The 23,482-nt window shown below is 46.8% G+C and overlaps 1 protein-coding gene across 1 annotated transcript in view; it reads right to left on the reverse strand.

Annotated features, from left to right (window-relative positions):
• Window positions 1–23,069, reverse strand: part of FSTL1 (follistatin like 1) — a 53,190-nt gene extending 30,121 nt beyond the window's left edge. The window contains exons 1-2 of the mRNA XM_064722604.1: window positions 22,967–23,069; window positions 22,812–22,871 (exon numbers count right to left, since the gene is read on the reverse strand). Coding sequence (XP_064578674.1) covers window positions 22,812–22,871; window positions 22,967–22,969 — 63 coding nt within the window. The 5' untranslated portion in view covers window positions 22,970–23,069. The remainder of the gene's footprint in view (window positions 1–22,811; window positions 22,872–22,966) is intronic.
• Window positions 23,070–23,482: the final 413 nt, after the last annotated feature.

Raw genomic sequence — 23,482 nt, forward strand, 5'->3', positions numbered from 1 at the left:
TTAGAAAAATCCATGGTATTCCCTTAGCTGGCCACATTCCTTTGTGTAAGGGAGTCCCTGTCACAGGGGCTGGCCTGTCCCTGTTGTGAATGCTCTGAAAAGCAAGGTCCTTGCAGTTGCTTGCTATCATATTGTTTGAGGCAAATGCTCTCCTATTACCCTCCCCTGTCATGTCTCAGAGGTGGGCTAAATTAATTGCATGTGCTTTTTCTGTGAGTGTATAAATTGCACCACTGCCATATGCACACAAGACTGATTACAGCCAGAGTGAAGTGGCTGTTTTTGTGTGTCCTCTTCACACAGGTCCTTTCTCCTAATACTTCCCCAAGACAATTATTTTTTTCATGCCACACAGGCAGTCAAATGGTCCCATTCCCACACCACCTTACTGAAATCACAAGGCAAGAAAAGGTGTCTTTGTGCCATCCAACTCATCACTAATTCATGGCTGCTGTAGGAGCTGTAGCTGGCACAGCTCTGTCCCTGCATCCCAGTGCTGCTGAACCTCTGGCCCCCTGGCACTGTCCTTTCCACCCTCAGCCTAGCCCTGGACAAGGCAATCCCAGGCAGGAAGAGCAAAAGTACCATTCCAGAGCAGAAATGTGTTGTTTGCTTCACACCACCAGTGCAGTGTGAGGTTTTCAGCAAGGATGCTCCCCGTAATAAACTCAGTCACCTGGAGTGTCTCTCTGCTACACATCCCTTTCTGCTGTCCACAGGCTGTTTAATTGCTCTCTCAAGTGCCAGACTTTCTGTTCATTAGCACTGAACTTCCTCCAGTTGCCAGCAGCTCTCATTGCTCTGTGTTGTCAAACTGTAAGTCTGCTTCCTGTCCTGTGTCGTTCCCTCTCATGATTGATTTTTACTCCTGTAACTTTGTCCTTGTGGAAACTTCATTTCCCCAAGGTGCTTGGGCAGTCACAGTCTTTGCCATCTTTTTAATGCTTTGGAGTAAGATGCACTTCAGCCCCCCACTCCCTGCCTGCCCAATGACTTCCCTTGCCCACTTGGCCAGCACACTGCTCCTCCTGCCCTCCAGCACCAGTCCCTAGCACCAACTCTTGCCTTCAATGGGATCCCACAGCTGGGATGCACACAGGGCTGGGAGTCACCAAGTCCATCTCCACGTTACCTGTGCTCCCTCTTTGTGCAACTCCATTTACATGGCACTGATTAAAGGCTGCTATTTCTGCCTGTCTCACACCCACAGAAAGCCTGGTCTTAAAACTGTCTTGCAGTTATAAACCTTCCCCTAACGTCAAGGCTGACTGTGTTCATGGCTGATTCATCCATATTTATTCACACTGGCATAGGAATGAAAAAATTCTATGCTTTTGCTACTCTAAGCATATGACTTCTATACTTTAACTCAAACAACATATTTCCCTCTCTGGCATTTCATTCCGTTGTCTTGCTCAGCATAAGGGAGGAAAAGAGAAAGCAAAAACAGATGTCTGACTTAATAAATAATGCTCTTTTATAAAAGTAATTTCTGTTTTGATTGTTATCAACAATACTTTTAAAGAAACATGAGATCCAAAAATCTCCTATTGCATTGAAATCTGGGGGACAAGCCAAATCAGAGGTGAAAATATGCAGTTTAACACGATTTTATGGCCAGAAGAGGGCAAAGAAAGGTTACAAACCCGAATTTAATATTTTCACTACAGTGCAAGTTTAGCTAAGGTTCTAATCAGGACAGTAAGCCATGATCATCAAATTCCCATTCCTTCCAGAGGAAAAGAATCCTCTGTATAAGATGTGACATGCGAGACTAGGGATGGAGAAAAATTAGAATGGATTTACTCATGGTTTCAATAGTCTGGGAACAAACAGAACAACATGAGGCAGCTGTAGTTTTGTTTCAGAGAGGGAACAGCCACCTCCAGAACTGAATCCCCTACTGTTTTGGAGCTGATATCCATTATTGACCATGCTGTTACCTCAGTGGGCAGCTGAGAGACAAAAGACAGCATTTTCCCCACATTGTAAACCTTCTCCAATAAACCAGGGCTATGTTTCAAACGATTTGTAATCGCCTCTAAACCTGCAATTAAAAATGCCATGCTACAGGCAACAATTGCCATGGGTGCTTGGGATCTCTGCATGTACCTAAGTGCCCATGCACCACAGATAGAGCATGCAGAGATTCCAGGAACAATTCCTGGGACCCAGGGAGGAGGGAGAGGGTAGAGATGCTGCTACAGACCAGCTCATATCTGGCTCTTCCCCCTAGCTTTAATTCCCATGGAAAGAAACAATTTTTTTGTGCAGGCTTTTGCAAAATCTCTTCAGCAAGACCACATGTTCATCCTCCTTGTTCCTTAAACAGCCCCTGTGATCCTGCTTCCCAGAAGGCTGGTTAAGCACAGATGGATTCAGACACCCTTGCCAGCCCTTTGCCTCCCACAGTCCAGGCAGGCATTCCATGCTTCTCCCCAGCACGGGGACCTGACCCCGAGGAACTGGAGACCTCCAGCAAATCCTCTGCTGGCATCTCCAACAGAAAGCATCAGACCACACAGACTTAGCTGTCCTCTCTTCGATGAGGAATGCTCCCTTCTGGGCAAATTTGAGGCTTGTTTTGGGATGCAGAGGATAGAGAAAAAGGGAGGGAGGAAAGCTGCATTGTTGTCTCTCCATTTTTGGCTGCTCTTTGGGTAAATAATGGACTTCTGTCTCCAGGGCTGCTAATCAGCTCTAAATGCCCTCAAAGAAAGCAAACAACAGCACAATAGGAAAGCCCAGAAATAAATCCATTTCATTATAAATTCATTTTGTTTTCATTCCATTTTTCTTGCTAGCAAGAAATTTAGGTTAAGCACTTTCTTTTCCCAGCAATCTCTGCTGGCTGTCGGCTAATGCAACAGAAAATTAGGCTTTTGACAGTGTAATGGCTTTGTTATGAAAAAAATGCAATTATATTATTTCCCAAGACAAATTCTACAGCATTAAGTGTCTGAGCAATACAGCATTGTCCTTGAAGCTGTTGGTGAAGGAATTTTACATGAAGAAATAGCAGAATGACCATCCTTCATGGGAGATTCATTTTACTGCATAGCTCTCCATGGCTGAGAAATACAGACAAGATTTCATAGCAGGGACACAACTCATATGCCAGATAACTGTGGTACACAAGCTTTTGCTTCTATGCTGCTTGCAGTTGTGTCACCAGAACTGGAGATTGGAACCAGCTGAAGACTCCTCCACAGCACACAATAAATGATGTCAGCTCATCTCCCTGCTGGTGCTCCTAACACACTCCTTAGCAATAGCTATGGCTGATAACCCAGGAGAAAGAGTTTAGAGCACCAAATGGGGTGAATTCCTAACAGAGAGCACAGATATTTCAGTAACCTTCCATGTCTAGGCTAACCCCAGCAAAGCTCCTTGAAGTTCAGCTGTGGACAGGAATACCTCGAGGCAGGAGAAGCCACCAAGGGCTGACAGAGCACAATTCACTCCTGAGCACCACAAAGGGAAAAACTGAGGAGCTGCATGGTTTTGGGATGGGCACAGAGGTTGTGCTTACCTTGGGAAATTCAAGAGAGCCAGGCACTAACAGCAAAACCCCAGGCATCCAAAATCAGAGAACAGGGCCAGTGGTGTCTGCAAGTTCTCAGACATGGTTTAGGGGTTAGCACAGACTCCCAGTAACCAATAAGTAATTCACATGCAGCACCTCTAAGTAAGAGCTAAGACAGTCTAACAGCAGCATAGATGTTGGCCATTTGGTCTCCCTTGGCCCCACAGTTGGCAAACCCACGCATGTTTAATTTAATAATGCAGACATTGCCAAAGCCATGGCAGAATCTCAGCCACAGCCTGTAAGGAGTCAAGGACCATGATGGGAAATGTAGTAAAAGCCAAGGTAAAGGCACAATTTTCCACACATCTGGAATTTGCAAGACATCCTCGTGACTGGAAAATACAAAGACATGCCAAGCTGTGTATATGAAACAGCAGCTCTCATCCCCCTCCAGCTTTACTTGGGTTTGTACTTCACAGCCTGACCTCCTCTAAAGGTCCTCTGGGGAATGGAGAGCAGCTGAGCCAGCAGATTCACAGAATTCAAGGTGTTGTTGAATGAACCCACATTGTTATGGGTGTAACAGGTAGCACCCAATGCTTAAAAGCAGCCTGACACTTTCTCTTATGAAAATATCTTTTCCACTGCTGAGAACTTTGCCAGCACTGAACTGCTCAGGTTGAAATGTTTCCATGTCAGAAGTTTGCCTTAGGGTGACTTTTCCTTTTAAAGTGTCAACAGAAAAAGGTCAATGGTTTCTAAGAACAAGATTAAGTTGTTTTGTCCATGTCTGAGGAATTGTTAAAGTTGTGCTCAGAACACAGAGCAGACCTCAGCACCTCTGCAAAAGCCTGAATTTGGTGGAAGAGTCAGCCTGGTGCCTCTTGCTTGTGGGAGACAGCCACATCTCTCAAGGACCATAGCAATTTAGTATGTGTTTGTGGAAATCACCAATTTACACACAACGACCATTCTAGCACCTTTTTACTTCTAAAACTTCAGTCTCTGCTGAGAGCAATCTTTCCCCTTACAGCTCACTGATCCAAATTACATTGCTCAAACACGAGCTAAACAGGAATGCCAAATGAGCTCTCTCCTGGGACTGCAGGATTTCACAGGCATCTGCTGCTTGGGGTACAGCAAGGAGCAATGAAATGAAAGGCAGGGGGGGCTACATCTCCCTTCCAGGTCATCCATCATTACAGCCAGCAAGGCTGAGGCCAGAAGCAAACAGGACAAATAGTGCAAGGGTGAAGAACTGAATCAGCAGATGGTTTTTATAGAAGAGGGAGGCTCAGGACATGACTGAGAGCACAGAGAGGAAGATGGCAGGTAGGGCATGACCATCCCCTGGAGCTAGAGTCCCCTTGGGACCTGGATTGTGTGGCAGCAGATCCCAGTGAGTGCTTTATGCTCCCTCATCAGGCAAGCACATAGTGGGATGAAGCTGAGGGCCTGAATGAGCACAGCAGCAGTCTGAATTCACAGGTACCACAAACCCTTTGTCTGTGAAGATGGCTGAGCTACTGCTGATCCACTCATGAAAATTCCTGCTCAGTTACTGAGTAAGCAAGTAGTGTGGAGCCAAGCACAGAGGTCATGTCTGACCTTCATCTTTTCTTATTTTATTTTCTCAAAAGAGAAGCATAGCCCTGTGCTCTCACCGTACAGTCAGTAGTTGTCACCACATCTCTAAGACAGAGGATGAGATGACTTTATTTGCTTGTCTTTGGTTAAAGCAGGAGAGATGGAGTAACAGCCTACCTTACAGAGGTTTGACAGCTCCTCAAGTAATTAAGCAGCAAATTAGGCAGCAAAAAGTCTGCTTACTAGTGATAGCACCTGAGTGGATGGAATGAAAATGTGTCAAGGGAGGTTAAGGTTAGATGTTTGGAAAAGGTTTTTCACCCAGAGGGTGTTTGGGCACTGGAACAGGCTCCCCAGGGAAGTGGGCACAGCACCCAGCCTGACAGAGTTCAAAAAGTGTTGGGACAATGCTCTAGGGCACATGGTGTGACTCTTGGGGTGTCCTGTGCAGGGCCAGGAGTGGGACTCCATGATCCTTGTGGGTCACTTCCAGCTCAGGGTATCCTATGACTTTAAATGCTCTAATGGGCTGAGATAGATGATGTAGCAGACAGCAAAATAAAATTATAGATGATCTGTACCACAGAAGAAAAAAAGAATGAGGAATAACAAACCAACTGCAGCCAGAGCTCAGCACTATAGGTCCCAGATGTCTTCTTCCCCAATACCAGAACAGCACTCACCTACAGGAATTCACTCCTAGAAGGGCCAAAGTCCTTCTGGGCAGCCAGGTCTTGCCAACACAAGGCACCAACTTCAAGTGCCATTTGCCCTGATCACACAAACAGCAGCCATACAAGCAGCACATATCTTCCCCCTCAAAATATAATTTTTCACAGCAGCTGGAGCTGCAGCTCAGCAGATTTACACCTTAGAGCTCAGGAACATGGGATAGGGGGGTATTAAAGGCAAAATAAAGGTGGTAAAAAAGATACATGACAAGGCAATGGTCTCCACAAATGTGAAGGGTACCTGCACAGCAGCAATTCCTCCCTGAGCAACAAAGGTGATTGTGCCAGACTTTGGGAAATGTCACAGAAACCTAGAAGTTTATAGTGGCAGCAGAAGCCAAAATCTCTGCACAGACAGCAGATCTCCAATTACCAAAGCCAGGTCAGTTGGCTTTGCAACAGGTTATTTCCGCGGGGGCTTTTTGCTTGCTCATTTAGTGGTAACATTTTTTATGTTCCTCTGTTTTCCCATAGAACAGAAAGAAGCCAGACAGAGTGAATTTCTGGTAGCCTCCCTAACCAGAGGGAGTGTCTGTGATGCAACTTGGAAACACAACCCTAGCCATGCTTTAGACCACTGGGGCTCCCAACTGCTACTCCTTGAATCAGAGATGACACTGCTGATGATTTGAGCTTGGCTTTCCATCCTCCTGGGAACCATATGAAGATTGACATTCCCCTTTTAACCTTTTGTATCCAGCCTTGCATGCCTCCCTTTAACCTTCTCCCTCAAAGAGAAAAATCATCTGATCTGCTTCAGTTCTTCTGCCAGGGGAGAAGATTCCTCCAAACAGCCTGACATTCACAGATGCTGGAAATGCTTAGTGATACAGAAAGGAAACAAAAGCCTTCAGCCTCACTGGAAACCCAGCCCACAGCACTGGCCTAACACTGCCTGAAAATATCCCCTCTGATCTGAAAAGCTCAGCTACACAAAGTGAGGGCAGTGTCCATGCTCTCCCTTTGCAACACTGCAGAAATGGCCAAGTTAATCTTTCTCCACAAACCTCCTTGTTTGTGGAGCCATCTAGACACCAGAGAAACATGTGTGGCAGGCTGAAACTTGGTGTTTTTCATACTTTATGTCAAAACCAAATCAAAGGCAGGGGAGCACACTTAGTTTGGACATATTTTAAGTTAAACAAGCATAAAATATTTGGCAAACTTCCCTTGCTTAATGCAGTATAAACAATTTTGGTATTCCACAGAAAATTTCCCATTTAATGAATGCAGTGAGTAACTAAAGAGAAGGTCACACTATTCTTGCAGTCTTCATTAAGCATGGGACAGCCCCAGCTTCTGCCACAACTTCAGCAAAGTCCATGTATGACATTAAGTGGCTCATTTGCAGCTGGGGCTGCACTGGAAGGTGAGAGGAAATATCCCTGTAGGATGGTAGGTTCTCCTGCAGAACCCAAGTGAAGACAAGTCAATTTTTGCCATTACTTTCTGAAGGGAAAAAATAAACTCTGATAGACACAAACCAGAGGCAGATTCAGAAGGCAGCCTCTGGCAAATCCAACTGCAGCAGTTTAAGACATTAGCTTGCACAGCTGTCTGCCAGCCTTGGCTGTCCACCTTGTTGGCTAGCCAGAATTTACTGCTCCTCTAATAAAGTCAGCAGAAAGAAATACATGCTTGTGCCTCAGCCACTACAGTTTGCAGCCCGGCGTATTAGACTGCCTTGCTGATGATTGGTGAGATCCCAGACTGCACATGGAAGGAGGGAAAGAACAGATAAGAACAGAACAAAATGTCTTCCTTGTCATGAAGGGCTTAGAAGAGACTTGAAAGAAAAGAGGCAAATAAAGGGGCTAAAGAAGTAAAGAAAGATGTTTATTCTACAGAAGTTGATGCAGCATTCTTTGCTGTTGGAGAGGCTGGTTGGGCTATCTACTGCTCCCCATGGGGGCAGGGAGCTGTAGGTGCAAAAGATAAAGCCAGGTCTGCCAGAGTTATCAGCACTGCTCATGCTCCCACCAGCTCAGAGCCCACTGTCAAAGTAGGAGCATCCTCCAGCACCTAACTGGGTATAAGGAAGCCCTCCTGACCCTAATACTTGCACTACTGACACCACCTTCCCCCCTTCCAGGGCTCCCCTCCAGGAATGACCTCACCTGAATGTATAAGCAGTCTATTTTTACAATTCCCAATACAACCAGGCCCTCTACTCCTATGCACAGCAGATTTCAGATGTAAAATGCAATGTGTTGAAAGAAATTAAGATAGGAAATTTAGAAGGGACAATAGGTTTTCTTTTTTGACAAAGATTTAAGAAAACCCAGGAAATTCACACACCCAAAGCATTTATTAAAATATATCCCTAGAGCCAGCTTTGACTAAGCATGCCAGGAAATCACTGGTAACCTTTGAATACCAAGAAAATAACCTTAAAAGTACATATTGTATATTGTAGATGTAAATCTCATGCACTGAATTGTCCCACTTGCTTTGTTAAACAAAGCTGCACTAGACACTGCCTGTACTAATGTGCAGGCTGTAGGAAATCTAATAAGATAACATGATCAGTTTCACCCAAAATTATGTTAGAAATAGCATGTGATATTGTAGCAATGTATTGAGCCACAATTAACCAACGTAAGGTGCTGCTGGCCATCTGGAAGTTTTGCAATTACTGGAAGTCTAATACTGTGCAATGAAAGGTTCAGGAACTCAACAAGGAACATTTTGAGGTCTTGGTTTGTTTTGTAAAGAAAGCCAATCTTGCTTTTCAGCTCTCCAGTAAGTTGGATTAGCTCAGTTTGAGATAACCAAAAACCAAACAAACAAAGCCAAAAATACCCACTGAAAAAACTCCACTACCCAAAGAAGCCCCAAAAGTTCCTTACTGAAGGTCTAACAGCGCTCCTAGAATAAAACTTGCCAAGTCCAAAATCTTGCCTCAGAATTCTTTCTCCTAGAATAAAACTTGCCAAGTCCAAAGTCTTGCCCCCGTCCTTCCCTGCCAAACACCCAGACCCTGTGAGGGTGCAGTCACATCAGGTCAGACACAGGTAAGATACCAGCCCTAGAAAGTCATCTCACCAAGCTGAAGGGATGGTGTGTGTGTGCTCCTTTAGCCTATGGCAAAAGCAAGATATGGTATATAACCTTAGCCTGTAATGAAAGATTTACTGCAATCACAACACCCAACAACTTCATCACAGCCTAGGCAAGTCCAGCTGCTGCTCTGTGTTCCTCCTTGTGTTTTAAGTGCTCCAGCACTTCTAATTCCTGAGCCATTTCAATGCAGTAACTCACCAAAGAGAGGCCAAGTACCTTACTGTGAACATGAATGTCTTCCACACTGGTGCTGGTCTTAAAAAGCCTGACCCTCACGAGGCCTTGTCACCAATTGTCACTTACTGGGTGAACCACCACCCTTACCCATGCATGTCTTACTTGCTCTTGCCCTTGGCAGCCCCGACACTGTGAAACACATACCCAAACACAGTCTAGTCCCAGCAGTGAACCTTTATACAAGAAGCCTTTAATGTTTCAGTCAGCACCATCAAGTCCAGGGTGTGGATGAAAATCATGTCTCTAAAGGGGCGCTGTTTGCAGCTGCCTCCTTCTCCCCTTTAGCAATGAATACCTGCTCTACAGCAAAGGTATCCCAGCTGGTTGTGGAGCAGTTCCTGTCAAGGTGCTGCAGCTCCCTGCTTCATGTCCCATGGGAAAGCTGCCCCATGTTCAGTTACAGTGCACACTGTGCCATAAGCACTGCAGGACACGCTCCACCACCTGTCCAGGCATCTCTGCTGTGTGATGGCAATCTCAGCCAAAGGCTGCTGCAGGCAGCCATGGCCACACTGCACTTCAGCTGTCCAAGCCTAGTCCTCCAAGTCCTTTGATACAGCAAAACACAATTGACTTTCATGAGGCTCATATCTCCAAAATGCCAGGATGCCAACACAGCCCTGCTATAAGGGATGCTGTTCTTCCAGTCACATCAGTGTTCCATTAAATCTTGTTCCTCCACTTTCTCATATGTCATCAAACACACCAAGCAACAGTTTGTGAAACACATGCTTTATACCTCTGCATACTCCATCCATGGACTTCACCATGTTTCTTCATCTTACCTGAGTTTTGAATCTTCATCTGAGCCAAGACATTTTACTTCCTTCCCTCCCCACTTCCCTGTCGGAAACCATTCGACTGCAGAGAGATCAGACTATAATAACACTGGGACCCCAGCCAGCAGTATGCAGTGTGCCTGGCTTTTAACAGCTAAATCCTATAAAAAATAATGATGCAAATATGAGCACTCCTCCCCAAGACATCCTAATGCTTTCAACAGCCCCTTAGGAACACATAATGCTGCGGGATGGGACAGAGGCTGAAAGGAACTAATTTGGGACTCCTGGTACTTACTGTGTGAACACCTGCTGGCTAAACAAACAGGCCTAGGTATGAAAGCTGAGAGAGCTGTATGCACACTTTCCACTACTGTATCAGAGAGCTGCTTCCTGAAAGCAGGTATGAACTTCACTGTATTATCACCTAAATGTGGTCATGGGGTAGAAAGCTCTTCTTTAAGAATCTTACATGCTGACACAGGACGAGGAAAATTCTACCAAAACACTCATCTTGAAGTAGGCTCAGACCACTATCATCATTTAGGAAACTAACTCCCCTGTTCTCCACGAATGTTAGATACATTATCTGTCTTCAGCACTAATCCAATGCCACATGGGAAGTCTGTGGGAAGCCTTGAAAGTCCTGCCAGGTAAGCCCATCCTCACCTTCCACCAACTGCAGTTGTTCCACGACACTATCCTGCCATGCGCTGCATGAGCAAGGACACAAAGTCCTTCTCACATAGAATTAAGCTGATAAATGCTTCTGCATCCACCCTTCAGTCATGGTACCTTTGTCCTTGAGTACATCACCTAGTGTCCTCTGGAATTTGCCTCTGCAATAGATGAACACTTAACAAGCTCTCCATTCCAGAAGGGGACCATGGGCAAATGGCCTGTGGGGAGGTGGAAATCCCCTCTCACCTGGTGACAGGTGCTGCTGGAGGCTCTGAAGGAGAGGTTTTATGTGAGAGGAACCATGGGGACAGACCACAGCTTCTCTGAAAAAGCATTAAGGCTCTCCTCCATCCAAAAGACAAAGCAGCCAGCAAAGGGCTCCTGTCACAGGGGCTGTAGGGAATGTGTTGGGGCAGAGAGGGAGGGCACCTCTTTTGCACTCCCTGTGCTCCATTGTCCAATGTTTTCTCTCATGTCTGTAAAGACAAAAAATTAAAAACTATGCTCACCCTCATCCCAAACATCTAGAGTTATTCTGGGGGCAGAGTTCAGTTTTCAGCTGCCTAAGGGCAGAGAAAAAAGAAAAGGGAGCACAAAGACAAAGCAGTACAGGACATGCTCACCTTTCTTCAGGGCAGCTCACAGGCAGAGCAACTCACACACTCTGCAACCAATTCTTTAGATGCATGTCTGAAGAAAGTGTGGCTACAAGTCTAAAATCACAGCCCTGAGAAACAGGGCTTTGTTGCATCTTGCCAGACTTTTATTAAAAATTAGTTTCAAGCTTGCAGCAGAGCACAGGGTGAAAGCATCACCTCAGGAAAGGGAACTATCTCCTTTCACTTCTCATCACTGACAAAAAAAGACTCCCAACTAGCTTGCCCACAGAAAAAGTCCATGAGCTTTCTTTATCTGACTGCCTCTGCTGCCCAGTAAAGGCTGCCATGCAGGAAGATGCCTTAAAGCTATGAAAGCACAAACCTTCAGCCTCACCCATTTAGTCTTTCCAAGATGTGAACCAGAAAGGACCTGAGGCCAAGAAACACAGCCAGCTTTCCACTTTCTCTCAGAGGAGAAAAAAGTCCAACATCCCTACTTAAGGACAAAAGTGAAAGACAAAGAGAGAGCATGCTCAGGGCACTGGCTGGGGAGCACAGGAGCCCCAGCAAGCTTCAGCTGAGGCTGCCTGAGGACAGGCTTCAGCTGGCTGAGGTGCCGCAGTTTGGCTGCTTGCCTCCTACAGGATACAAGCAGTGCTGAGCACACCTCCTGGCCCCCAGACCAATCAAATCTCACCTGTGAAGTTAAGAGGGTCAGAAAGCCTCCAAATATTGACCTTTAACTTAAGCATGTATTTTAGGAAACTCAAACCCAAGGCTTTAGCTGGTAACAACAGCAGCACATTTGTGTACTAAGGGAGCACCCCCACTGTGAAAACTTCACCAGCTGTGCCTCCTGATGGTGTGTGTGTTAATGTGTATAAACTCCCTAGTAGCAAATCAGGGCTTGTAGTGGTTTTGCCTTTCTTCTTTTCACAATTTACATTGCCCAGTATTTATGGATCCCCAGTAACAAGCACATGGAAGTGCCCTGTCATCACAGAGTGAGGGGGCACACACTGGCAGAGGGATGCACTGCATGGAGACCCAGTGCTGAGCAAGAGATCAGGAAACTCACCTTGCCAGGGGATGGCTTGAGGAGCTCAGACTGTTCAGTTTGCCAAAGACAAGACTGGGAGCAGTCCTTGTACAGACCACAGTTGCAGCAGCAGGGAAGAGACACACTGGACTAAAGGCTTCTGCTGTTTAGTGGATTAAACAGAAGATTCAGCATCTGTAGATCAAGACTAGACAAATGCAAGCCAGAAATGAGGTGTAACAGCATGTGGGTAATTAACCACTGCAGCAACATACCAAACACAGTGGTATTTTCCATTTGTAGTAATTACTTAATCAAGACTAGATGTTTTTAAGACACATTGTAGAGTCCAGAGCAAATGGAATGAATAAAAAAAAAACCTAGATATACGGGCTGCATTGTGCAAGAGGGCAGAACTAAAGCACAATAGCTCCTTTTGGTCTCACCATCTACTAATCTACGGGGAAAATTGCCCCTTTTAGTGTCAGTGGAGTTGGAAGACAGTCATATTTTTAGCAACAAGACATTCTGATGTTTACATGAAATAGCAATAATAATACATTGTGTTACACCCATACCTCTAATCTGAAATTCTCTAAGCTCTTTACTATCACTATGTCAGCAAGCCTGACAACTCACTGGCTGATAAATTGGCATTATCATCCCCCTTTCATCCAGCTTGTGCTTTTTCAGAGTAGCTAATCATCTGCTTACCATTTACATGGGAAACAGAACACTCAGGCTACCTGCCATCTTACTTTTAAGCCTTTTGGTGAGAAAATGGTCACATAGGTACCTTGCAGAAGCTGTCAGAGTGGAAAGCAGCTCAGCACACAGAACTGACCAGCAGCTGCCCTACTTCAGATGCTCATCCCCAATACAAACTTTAGAGCATTCAAAAACTATATATAAACTTCCCTAGGAAAATTCTGCCAACAAAATACTTTTGAAGAGCAGAAGTCAGCAATTAAAGTGTTAAAAACAAGAGAGAGAGAAAAAGAAAGAATACTTCTTAGTTGTTATAACAAAATTTTCATATACGACAGACAGACAAAAAAAAAAAAGAAGAAAGGAGTAATTTCCATTAGTTTCCATGACAACCAATGGAAATCACTAACCCATCTTCTCTCCCTTGTCAACCTCTGGCAGACCTGTCAGGGAAAGCAAGGGACTATGCCCTGTGCAAGGTTCTCTGGTGAACCAGAACACTGGGAAATCTACATTGTCACAATGTCAAGTGCTCCCCTTATAGCACAGCTCTAGTTTTTTTCCTCTGAGATATTAGGGGATGGAGAGGTGCTTACTGCTTTCCTGTGAGAGCAAATGTACCCCAGAAGTGCAATCCCCTCTGAGAGACCCAGCTCTCCCACTTTATGACCTGCTTCATTCTCTCTCTGGCTTCATCAAAACATTCAGCCACCTCTGTGGCTGGCTCACAACTTGAAGGTGGCCCATATTAAGCCCTTTTTGAACATCTTTACTGGCTGGCAAGAAATTGCTGTATCAACCAGTAACTCTGGTCTACATTTTTTCTCTCTGTTTCTTACTGTTGTTATCATTGCTGGCAAGGAAAATTATGCTCGGCAATGCCTGCTGCACCTTCTACATGAGAGCTTTTAAACTTTTCTTAACAAGAATGTGTTCAGCTTTATAGCCCTGCTATGAGGCATGGCACCATCATTATTCTTGTCTTACAGATGTGAGCACCACATCTTAGAGGAATAGGATGCCTTGCCCCAAGCCTAAATACAAATCATGGCATCATGCTAAGAGTGAGGACAAATTGGTCTGCAAAGAGTCTGTTTGCATTTTCTTGATGCCCACAGGCTCTGACAGTGTTTGAACCACAGATGCTCAGAGTCTGCTGTAGTCCCTCCACCCTGCCAAAACCCCACAGCAAATAAATATTAACCTGAAACAAAACCAAAACACCCAAACCTCAAATAGTTGTCTCTGTTTAATGCAGGTTTACTGTTGACCTTGCATCTGCAGCCAGGATGGCCTAACTCACCCCAGCATCTGTATGTGTGCTGCTGCACTGCAGAAGAGCTTGGCAGTGATTTGTGAGGACGTGTTAACATCCAGCTGTTCTCCCATCTCTTTTGGTTTTCCCGTGCACAAAGCCAGGAGCAGCCCAGGCATGGTGCTGGCACTGTGCGGGTTCAAGCTTTTCACAGACCACAGTGAGATTTAACACTCACCCAGCAAGACAGGAAATCCACAAATAATCCATATCCACTGCAAATTTTGCTACATCCTCCATTCTCCCATCCCAGGTCTGGTTTGCAGGAGTTACCAGCAAGTAACAGGACCGGGCACAGCAGCTCTGTGCACATGGGTGTGAGTGCACACGAGGTGCAACAAACCACATTTTGTGCCCCCTGATTAGCTCTGCTTATGCTCAGTTTCCTCCATGACACCCTCCTGGGCGACTGCACACAGCTGCGAGCGCCAAAGAGGAGAAGACAAAGCACCGAGTTCAAAGTTGAGCAACAATAAGTTGTTCCACAAACTGCTTCCTGCAGATTCCTTCTTGAGGCTGATGGCATTTAGTGCCTATGAAGGTATGAACTACCGTCACTGGGGAATGCTCATAAATTTCTTCTCTGGCCTGCAGCAGAAGCTGATCTCACACTCAAGCTTTTCCCTCCGGTAAGGCGGTAAGCGCTGTAGCACCGCACCTACTTTTACAAAGCTTAGAGCAACACTGTATCCTCTAAGAAATTAACATGCTTCACTAAACATGACTGAAACTGGCTTTTCAGTTTAAAAGTTACTTGAGAAGGTTCAAAGGGGACACCAAACAGAGAATCAGATCACATACATCCTTTCCCTTTCCTGCATTGACAGGAGGAGGGGAGCTACAAGGAGATGAAAAGAGGTGTGCTGAGCACTGAGCCGAGGGGTCCCATAAACTGGCTGTGTGTACAAGGTGGAGATAATGGCACGGGGGAGGCACTGATTATCAATGAACAGGGGGGTGTAATTAGGAACACTGGGACAGAATTAAATAATTAATGGTCTACTTGCTCACAGAAGAGGACCGTGAAGATAAACTTACTAACTCTGAGATATTCCAGAGCGGAGTATCATTTTTCAAAGAACAGGAGGGGGGCATCTCTTATCAGGGATGTGTGAAACTGGATTTAACAAGACACTAATGGCTATGGTTTGTACAAGCAGCTTCTAATCCCAGGGCATGCAGTGATACCTTGTAGAAAAAACAGTCTGTTTTTCTGAACAAGGAAAGAATATAGAAGTACTCCCTGCTTAACCTGCTCCTCCTTACCCTTACACATCATCCTCTACAAAGGGGTCCAAGCCCCAGTCCTGGGGATGACAGAAAAAGAGCTTTGTGAGAAGCTGAGCCTCTGCTGCAACCTGACTTCTCCATGATCCATCCAGAGGGCAATTGGAGAGGGAGAGAACTGCCAGAAGATTAGGCTGACACTACTCATGTGGCATTCATTGTCTTAGGACTGGAATACCCCAGAGCTTGCATGGTGGAGCAAACACGCTGTCCTCACACAGGAACACCGCAGCTTTTCTGCCAAGCTGAAGGCAATGCCTCCCACATGAATGCTTGGTCCCTTGCCACCCTAATCTTCCAGAGCTCTGGGTTTGAATGCACAAACTGCAGACCAGAGCTCGGTCACAACCTTTACAGTTATCCCTGAGGAATTTTACTCACCCAGACAACTAAATGATCCAGACATTGCAAAAATTCCCCAATGAAATCGCTTCCTCCTACATATAGGAAATGAGACAACAATTCCAATCCCTCATACTTACGCTTCCTTGAACATAAACATGAAAATGCAGCCAAAACCGGGAGGGGAAAGCAAGTCCCAGAGCAGCAAGAAGTACATATGCAAGGAGTTACATCATGCAGAAGGAAAGCTCTTGGCTTCGGGCTAAAATTACCAGTGCTTAAATGGCAGGGGCTGCTCTAGCATGGAGGGGCACCTTCCCAGGAACAGTCCTGCAGATCGATCCATTGTTGGGAAAACAGCAGGCTCTGCTGTCAAAACCATCCCTGGACAACACAGCACTGGAGGCCAACTTATCAGCTGGCCAGTGCCTGCCAAAGCCCATCCTGGTGATGGGCACAAATTCCTTGTTCTGCCTCTCTGACACTCAAGCCCCAAAATATCTCACCATTGCAGCAGGGTGACAAGGAAAAGGCAGGTAAGGATAGCATTTCTGATGGCAGGAAGTACACCCAGGCTCTGGGCTCCTTCATTAGGACAAGGTTCACCAGTATATCTCTCCATCAGAAGCAGGCACCTTTGCCAACCTACTCCTGTCACTCCACTCTTGGTTCCCTCTTATCAAAGAGTTTAACATCTTCTGCTCCCCTCTCATGACTTGTAAGACTTATGACCCTTTCAGGTTTGAGTCATGCTACTGCCATGGGTAGCACATTCTTTAGTTTTCTATCTGTGAGGAGACCTAGAGAGGTCATGGAAAGACCTCTCTAGGTCTCCTCATAGATACAAAACCAAAGAATTTGTTTCTGGCTATGAAGCAATCTTCAAATCACTGTTTCTTGAAGATTTCCATTGTTGGGAAGAAGCTGATTAAGCACTGGAAGCTCTACCAGCATTCATATTCCCAAGGTCTCTTGATCCTGTCTCGGGACTCTAAGCAAGAAGCAGAAATGGGATCAGAAGGAACATGTACTGGCTAGGGAATACCAGCAGTGGATAACGAATAGCTGTCCAAACAGCCCTGCTATGCTTGGAGCATAAGTGTGCAAATCCTCTCTTCCTGCAAATGAAACACAATGGCTCTGTCTTGGTGTTTTTATTTGTTTCTCTCCATTGTTCCTTCAAGCTGGTTTGCTGGTCTTTGCAGTGCAAAAGGGAAGGATTAAGGAGAAGGAATGAGAAAAGCTGGCTTCTATGGGGTCCATTACACAGCATTAAGGTATTTTAAGAAAGTAGTTAGAGGTCCATCTCTGGGCCAGCAGTTGAGAGAGTACAGCCAAGGAAAACACTGTTTAGCTGTCAAACAGTGGAAATATGGGATGCACTTCCAGCTGAAGTCAACAAGATACTAAACTCCTCTCCAGTCATCCACCCTAAATCCTTTGCTCTTTCCAAGGTATTTGTCCAAGAGGAGCCTCCGATTTGTTTCTAGCTTATAGGCCTCCAGTTGCACTCCAAACAAGGTGCAGACGTCTGCAAGAAATTCCACATTTGCAGACTGGAGCATGAATTTGCTTTTCAACTCTTACAGGTAATCTTTATCTAAACCACTGCCCCAAGCACCCACAGGGCCCACACCAAACCCAAGAGGTACACTGTAATAAGTGACAAAACTACAGTAGCAAAATTTCATAGCAGCTTATATGAGCTTCACTTTTGGGTAGCTAGCTTGCAAGGCAGAGAAGGAACAGCCACTCATTACTGCTGCCTGGCGTCTTCAGCCCAGATCCATACTGAAACACATATGAGAAAAAGTAGCAAGAAAATGCCACAGACTTGCTGCTTGTGCTGCAGTTATCTGTGCTTTAACAGAGCATTGGAGCCTCCAGACTTGTTTATCAGCTGTTTGTTTATTTAATACCAAGAATTTGCAATCAGAACCCCACAGTCGAGAGCAAATACACCCCTGCTCTACCAGATCACACCTAACAGTACACAGCTGTGGCAAAACCTACAACCCCTGGTGAAGCCCAGATGTGTATAACCCCTTGTCTACCACCCAGATGCAGCTGTAGAAGGAAGTACCCTTCACAGCACAACAGCAGGCTGCTCTTTTTGCTTGCTAAACTCAGAGACCACGCTGTGAGAGATAAATCTCTCCAAGGAAATGCTGGTTATTCACAGATTAGCATAGCTATCACCGCAGAGCAGAAGCCAATCTCCCTGCAAAGACAGATGCGACCCAGGTAAACAAGGCATTTCTGAGAACCAATCTCATCAAGCTCACAGGATATGTGGCGGAAACACAGCCTGGTTAATGGGAGTCTCATCAGTCTGGGAAGAGACATCTGGCTGAGATTCGTGACAAACTCTCTTCTGTACAAAGAGAAACACTCCCCAGCTCATGTAACACCACACAAGAAAGATCAAAGGTGTCCCGAAGCCTCCCGATGGGTAAGCAGCTGTACCAATAACAGCAGCTGGAAAATGCAACAGGAGACTCGGCCAGTCCCTTCCTCCTGTGCTGGGAGCAGAGCTGCCTCCTCGGCAGCCCCCAGCAGCAGCCCCCTGTTAATTGCCGGCAAGGAATTTGCACTCGGGCAGATGAAGGCGTTCACTCGCACAAAGCAGCTCGGCTCTGACAGCGCCTCCGGCTGAGAAGCAGCATTTGGGTGCCACGCACATGGCAGTGCTACACGACACTGCTGCAGAGCTCATGCCACACATGCTGCTGCTCCGAGGTTACAGCTCCTTCAGAACGGCCGGGTGGTTGTTCAAATACTCCGACACGGGCACTTGGCCAGTGGCTTCAGCACAATGAGGTGCCTCGGACAGAACAGCTTGGACATCTCCCACACTCCAACTCCTGGGACATCTGCAGCACAGCAGCTGCCTGGTGGCACAGCACGCACCTTAAAAAATAGGCTTGGCACTCATGAGCCTTTGCTGTGCTCCCAGGAAAGAATCACTTCTTCCCTGCCTTCCCATTTAAAAGGTGCTTACTGTCTTGAGATGCAATTCCAGCAATGCCTGGTCTGGCACTCAAGGGAAGGATTTCAAGAAGGAAGACACCTATTACTCCAAAACCAGCTCAAGGAGAAAGAATGGATGCAATCTTTCCTTCCGCTGAAGATGCGATTGCTAGACTAGACCTGGGAAGTCACTTTTATTAAATTATTTTATGAATGTGTTACTGCTGGGTTGTATTGCACAAAGCCAGTGCCTATTAAAAACAGCCTGAGTTATCCACATCATTGGCACCATGCTGCCTTTTCTGTCCACTGTCCTGGCTAAATTATCAGTGAAAGCAGGACTGAACTATTCATAAAGTCTCTATCATTTAATTTCAAAAGGCAAATTTCTTAAAATGATGGCTTCAGAGCCAAATACAGCTATGTAATTACATAGGAATTTCAATTTAAATTTAATCTGTTTCATTTATTAAGACATCAGTTTTTAGGTTTTGTCCATTTCAAAAACATGGGAAAAGTCCGACCAAGGCAAGCTCCCGATGCTGGCTACACTGTGTGAACAACCCAGTGAGAGGAAGTACACCAAGTCCTGTGAAGACTGTCTGAATTCCCAGCTCCAAATCCCCTGGTGCACACAAGTACTCTGTTGGCAAAGGGCACAAGTCTTGGAAAGGGTGAAGAGTTGCTCTCCTTACATGAAAAAGCAGCCACGTCAGATCAAGAGGAAGCACTTAGGTGAGTTAAGCAAACAGAAACCTCTGCCTTCTCCTTCCCCCTTAACATCCCTTTTCAGCTTTTCATATCGAAAAATTACATTTAGGGAAACAGAGGTCAGGTGAAAAAAAATCATCCCAAGGTTACAACAGATGTAGACACTGCAAACACCATGCTTTTAGAAAAGGTTGTGAATCTGCCTCCAGATATTTGTCACCACTGCGTTGCTCAGGGGTTATAGTGCCTCAGATCTGTTTGTACGTCTCCTCACAAGAGGGGAGTCACTTGTTTTCCTCTGCTTGCCCTTTTTAGCCAAAATTTGACAAGTCAGATCAAACCATTAACACATAACTCTTTCCAAAGGCTGGCTCATTTGGCCAGAAATGGGTTAAGGATAGTTCAGAAGAACAGCTACAGGCCCCAGAGATTATTTTGAATGGCCAGAAAACTTGCAAGGAGCAGAAGGCAGGCGAGGTCAGTGACCTCTCCTCTTGGCAAGGCTGGATTCAAGAAAGGACTTGTATCCACAGCTCACACCAACATACTCATGCTGGCATAAACCACTGTGCTAACATCTAAAATGCATGGTGAAAATAACTTTCTTAAAGATTCTGAATGAGGTTTAAGTGAAAATGAAAACAAGAAAACCCCTCACTGTTATTGTGAAACAAGTAACCTGGTGGGACACAGAATGATGCTGGTGTGGAAGTGGTCCCACCCTTCAGACCTCAATGGGCAGAGCCAAACAGCACCTGGACTGCTCTCCAGTGCTAACTAGGTAACTTACTCCAGCAGGAAGTGAACAACTGATCGACTTTAAATACATTCAACAGACATTGCAAGCCTCTCCCTTTTCCTCTATTGTGATGGATTCTTCCCAAAAATCACTCCATATGCTTTGGGAGCCCCAGCTGAGAATATGAGTAACTTCACATCTGCAGTATCCCTGTTAATATGAGTGAACAGCCAGCTCATTGAGTCTGACCCAGGAAGAGAGAGATAAAAGGGGCTGTCTGAAGCTGGTGGCTGGCCTCCATCCGAGGAGTACAGTTCACCGTCTATTGCTCTTGTGACTATTACTGAACCAGGCCAAGAAAAGCTCCAAAGTTCTGGCACGCCTCAGATTTTCCAGTCTGCATGAAGTTATGCCAGGAACATTTACTGAAGCAATTTCTTTCTTTCCTTAAAGACTCTAATTATGCACCTAACAATGTTGTAGAAATGAATGTTGTACAAGAACCCCAGTACAACTCAGAGTTTTGCTAACAAAAGGATTAGAAGCTTAAGGCTCAGTGTTAATATTCTGAATGTACTGAAAGGGACAAAGTGCAAGCTGCAGCAGAAACAGAAGGCATAGAGAGGGTTATCACTTCCAAAATCTGGAAAGGGAAAACCACACAGGAAAATGCCACACTAATCTTACTGAATGCCAGTGATGCAGTAGAGTAGTAACAAGAAACATTTAGAAGTGGGTAACCATCAAAGCTGTCTCTGAATTACAAGCAGCCCACCTTCAAGCACAGCCCACTCCCTAGAAAATGAGAAGGGCTAAATATCCCAGAGGGTGGGATGCTACCTGTGACTGAACTGATATTCACTGCTTGGCAGCTACTAGCACAGAGGAATCAAACTGAACCCTAAAACAAAAGTTGCCTCAAGTGTCCATTTTCCCTGAAACCAGACCCAGACCTCAGTCATCATGATGTCTCAAGTTTTCCTGAACTTAGACTGGAATCAAACCAAAACATTCACTGGTTTGCCACTTGGACCATTATCTCTGAAGCCAGCCATAATAATTCATTTATTCACTCAAGCCTTAACTGCCTTTTAAAACCAAGTTTTGAACATGATGGCTGTACATTTTTTCTTACTTTCAGTTTGCAGGTGAGACACAGAGACATGACAGTACTTACATCTGGGAAGCTATCCAGGTACCACAAATTAGAGAACATCAGGCAAAAAGCAGGATTTAGCACTTTGACAATGTTAGCAACACCAATGAAATCACAAGTGCAGGGCCAAACATATTTTGGCTGTTTCTCTGGGTTACTGGTCCCAGAAGGCTTTACTCAGACCAGTGTCATCATCACCACTAAAAATTTAGTGGTTATTATAATTTTTCTTATGCTGTGCACCTCCTTCCTACAGAGGTGTTGGTGCATAACGACCCAAGCTGATTAAGATTTATTTAGGGTTCCTAAGAAAATGAATAAACACAATTTAGCTTATTCAGGACAGTGTTGGAGAGGATGCATGGAAACACTCACTACATAAGTATGTCACGCTTTGGGAAGATCGTGTATTACAATATTATCGTGTACAGGCAGATGTGAAATGCTGGTCCATAACAGCTCATTCCCACTCCCCCTGGTTTGCATGACAGCAGCGACCAGAGCCCAACAGTGCCGGCTACAACCACCCTGTATCATCTCTGCTCCTCACCTGGCCGGTGCAGGGAGTTCACAAAGAGCTTTGCTCAGGGACAGAGAGCAACAGCCATGGGCTTCATCCTAAATCCCATTCTTTACCATAACCCAGGCAGCACAATCCACTGGTGGGAGGCAGAAAAAGAGGGAACCAGACGTGTTTATGCCTTTTTTTTTTTTTTTTGTTCGTGGAGCCAAACTGCGATGCTCTAGGGTGGGTCTCGCCATCTGGGAGAAACATGTAGGGAGAAAATATGCAGGGAGGGAGGACGAGCTGCCCCCCGAGTGGGACCGCTTTCCTCCGAAGGCAGGCTCGGCCTCCCTTCCCAGCCCAGCTTGAGTTCATTTTCCTCAAATCACTTCCACATTTCCCCCGCCGTAATTATCGAATATTTTGTTTCTGACTTCACTTTTTAGGGAGGCCGCCGCAACCGGGAATGCAGGCACCGTTTGTTTTCTGTCAACAGAGCTGGGGGGGTTGCAGCTGGGGGCTTTCAAAGGTTTTCAATGTCATTGCAATGAAAGAAAGGAAGAAAAGAAGAGCGAGGGAAAGAGCGCGCGGAAGAGAGGGAGGGAGGGATGGAGAGGAGGGAGGGAGCTGCTGGGGGAGCCCGTCCCGCTGGCGGGATGCAGGGATCCGGCCCCAGCGCGGACACGGCCCCTGGCCCCACCGAGGCGCCCCCGGCCCCGCAACTTCCCTCTCCGCCCGGGCTGCCACTTCGCCCGCTCCCGGCTGCTCCCCCGCGGCGCCCCCGCTGTCCCCACCCGTCCCGTCCCGTCCCGCCGCCGGGGCCCCGCGCCTACCTCGGCTCGCAGGCGGGCGGCGGCCAGCAGGGCGCAGAGCAGCGGGAGAGTTTTCCACATCTGCAAGAAAGGAGCGGGAGGCGGTGAGCGCGGGCCGGGCCGGGGCCGGCGGGGCGGCCGCCGCCGCCGAACTTCCCGCCCTGAACCCCTCTCACCATGCTGCGGGCGGCGGCGGCACCGGCGGGGCAGGACGACTTGCGGAGGCGCCTTCCCCGGCTCCGGCTCGCTGCTGAAGGGAAGGGGAGGGCTCCCCCTCGCCCCGACCCGCCAGCCCGCGGCTCCACCCCCGGCCCGGCCCGACCCCCGCCCCGGGGCCGACTCCTCCCCGGCCCCCGCCCGCTCCCCGCCGCCCCTCGGCGGTGCCCCCGTCCCTCCCGCCGCCGGCCCCTCGGCGCCCCACGGCGACCTCGGCGGCCTTTGAAGGCAGCGGGAGGCTGAGGGGCGTCCAGGGGACTCGGCTGCCGCCCCACAAAGCCCGGCTTCGCACATCCCGCCGGGCAGAACGCGGCTGCGGGGAGGCTACCCCAGCCCTGCCCCGGTGCGGGTCCCGAGCAGCGGCGACAGCCGTGCCGGGGCAGGTTGATGCCCGCCCGCCGGGACAAGAGCATCCCGCCGAGGGGCCGCAGCCGCCCCTCACATTGTCACAAAATGGGGAAACTGAGGCACGAGGT

Source organism: Zonotrichia leucophrys, chromosome 1, assembly GCF_028769735.1.
Source record: "Zonotrichia leucophrys gambelii isolate GWCS_2022_RI chromosome 1, RI_Zleu_2.0, whole genome shotgun sequence".
Lineage (NCBI taxonomy): Eukaryota > Metazoa > Chordata > Aves > Passeriformes > Passerellidae > Zonotrichia > Zonotrichia leucophrys.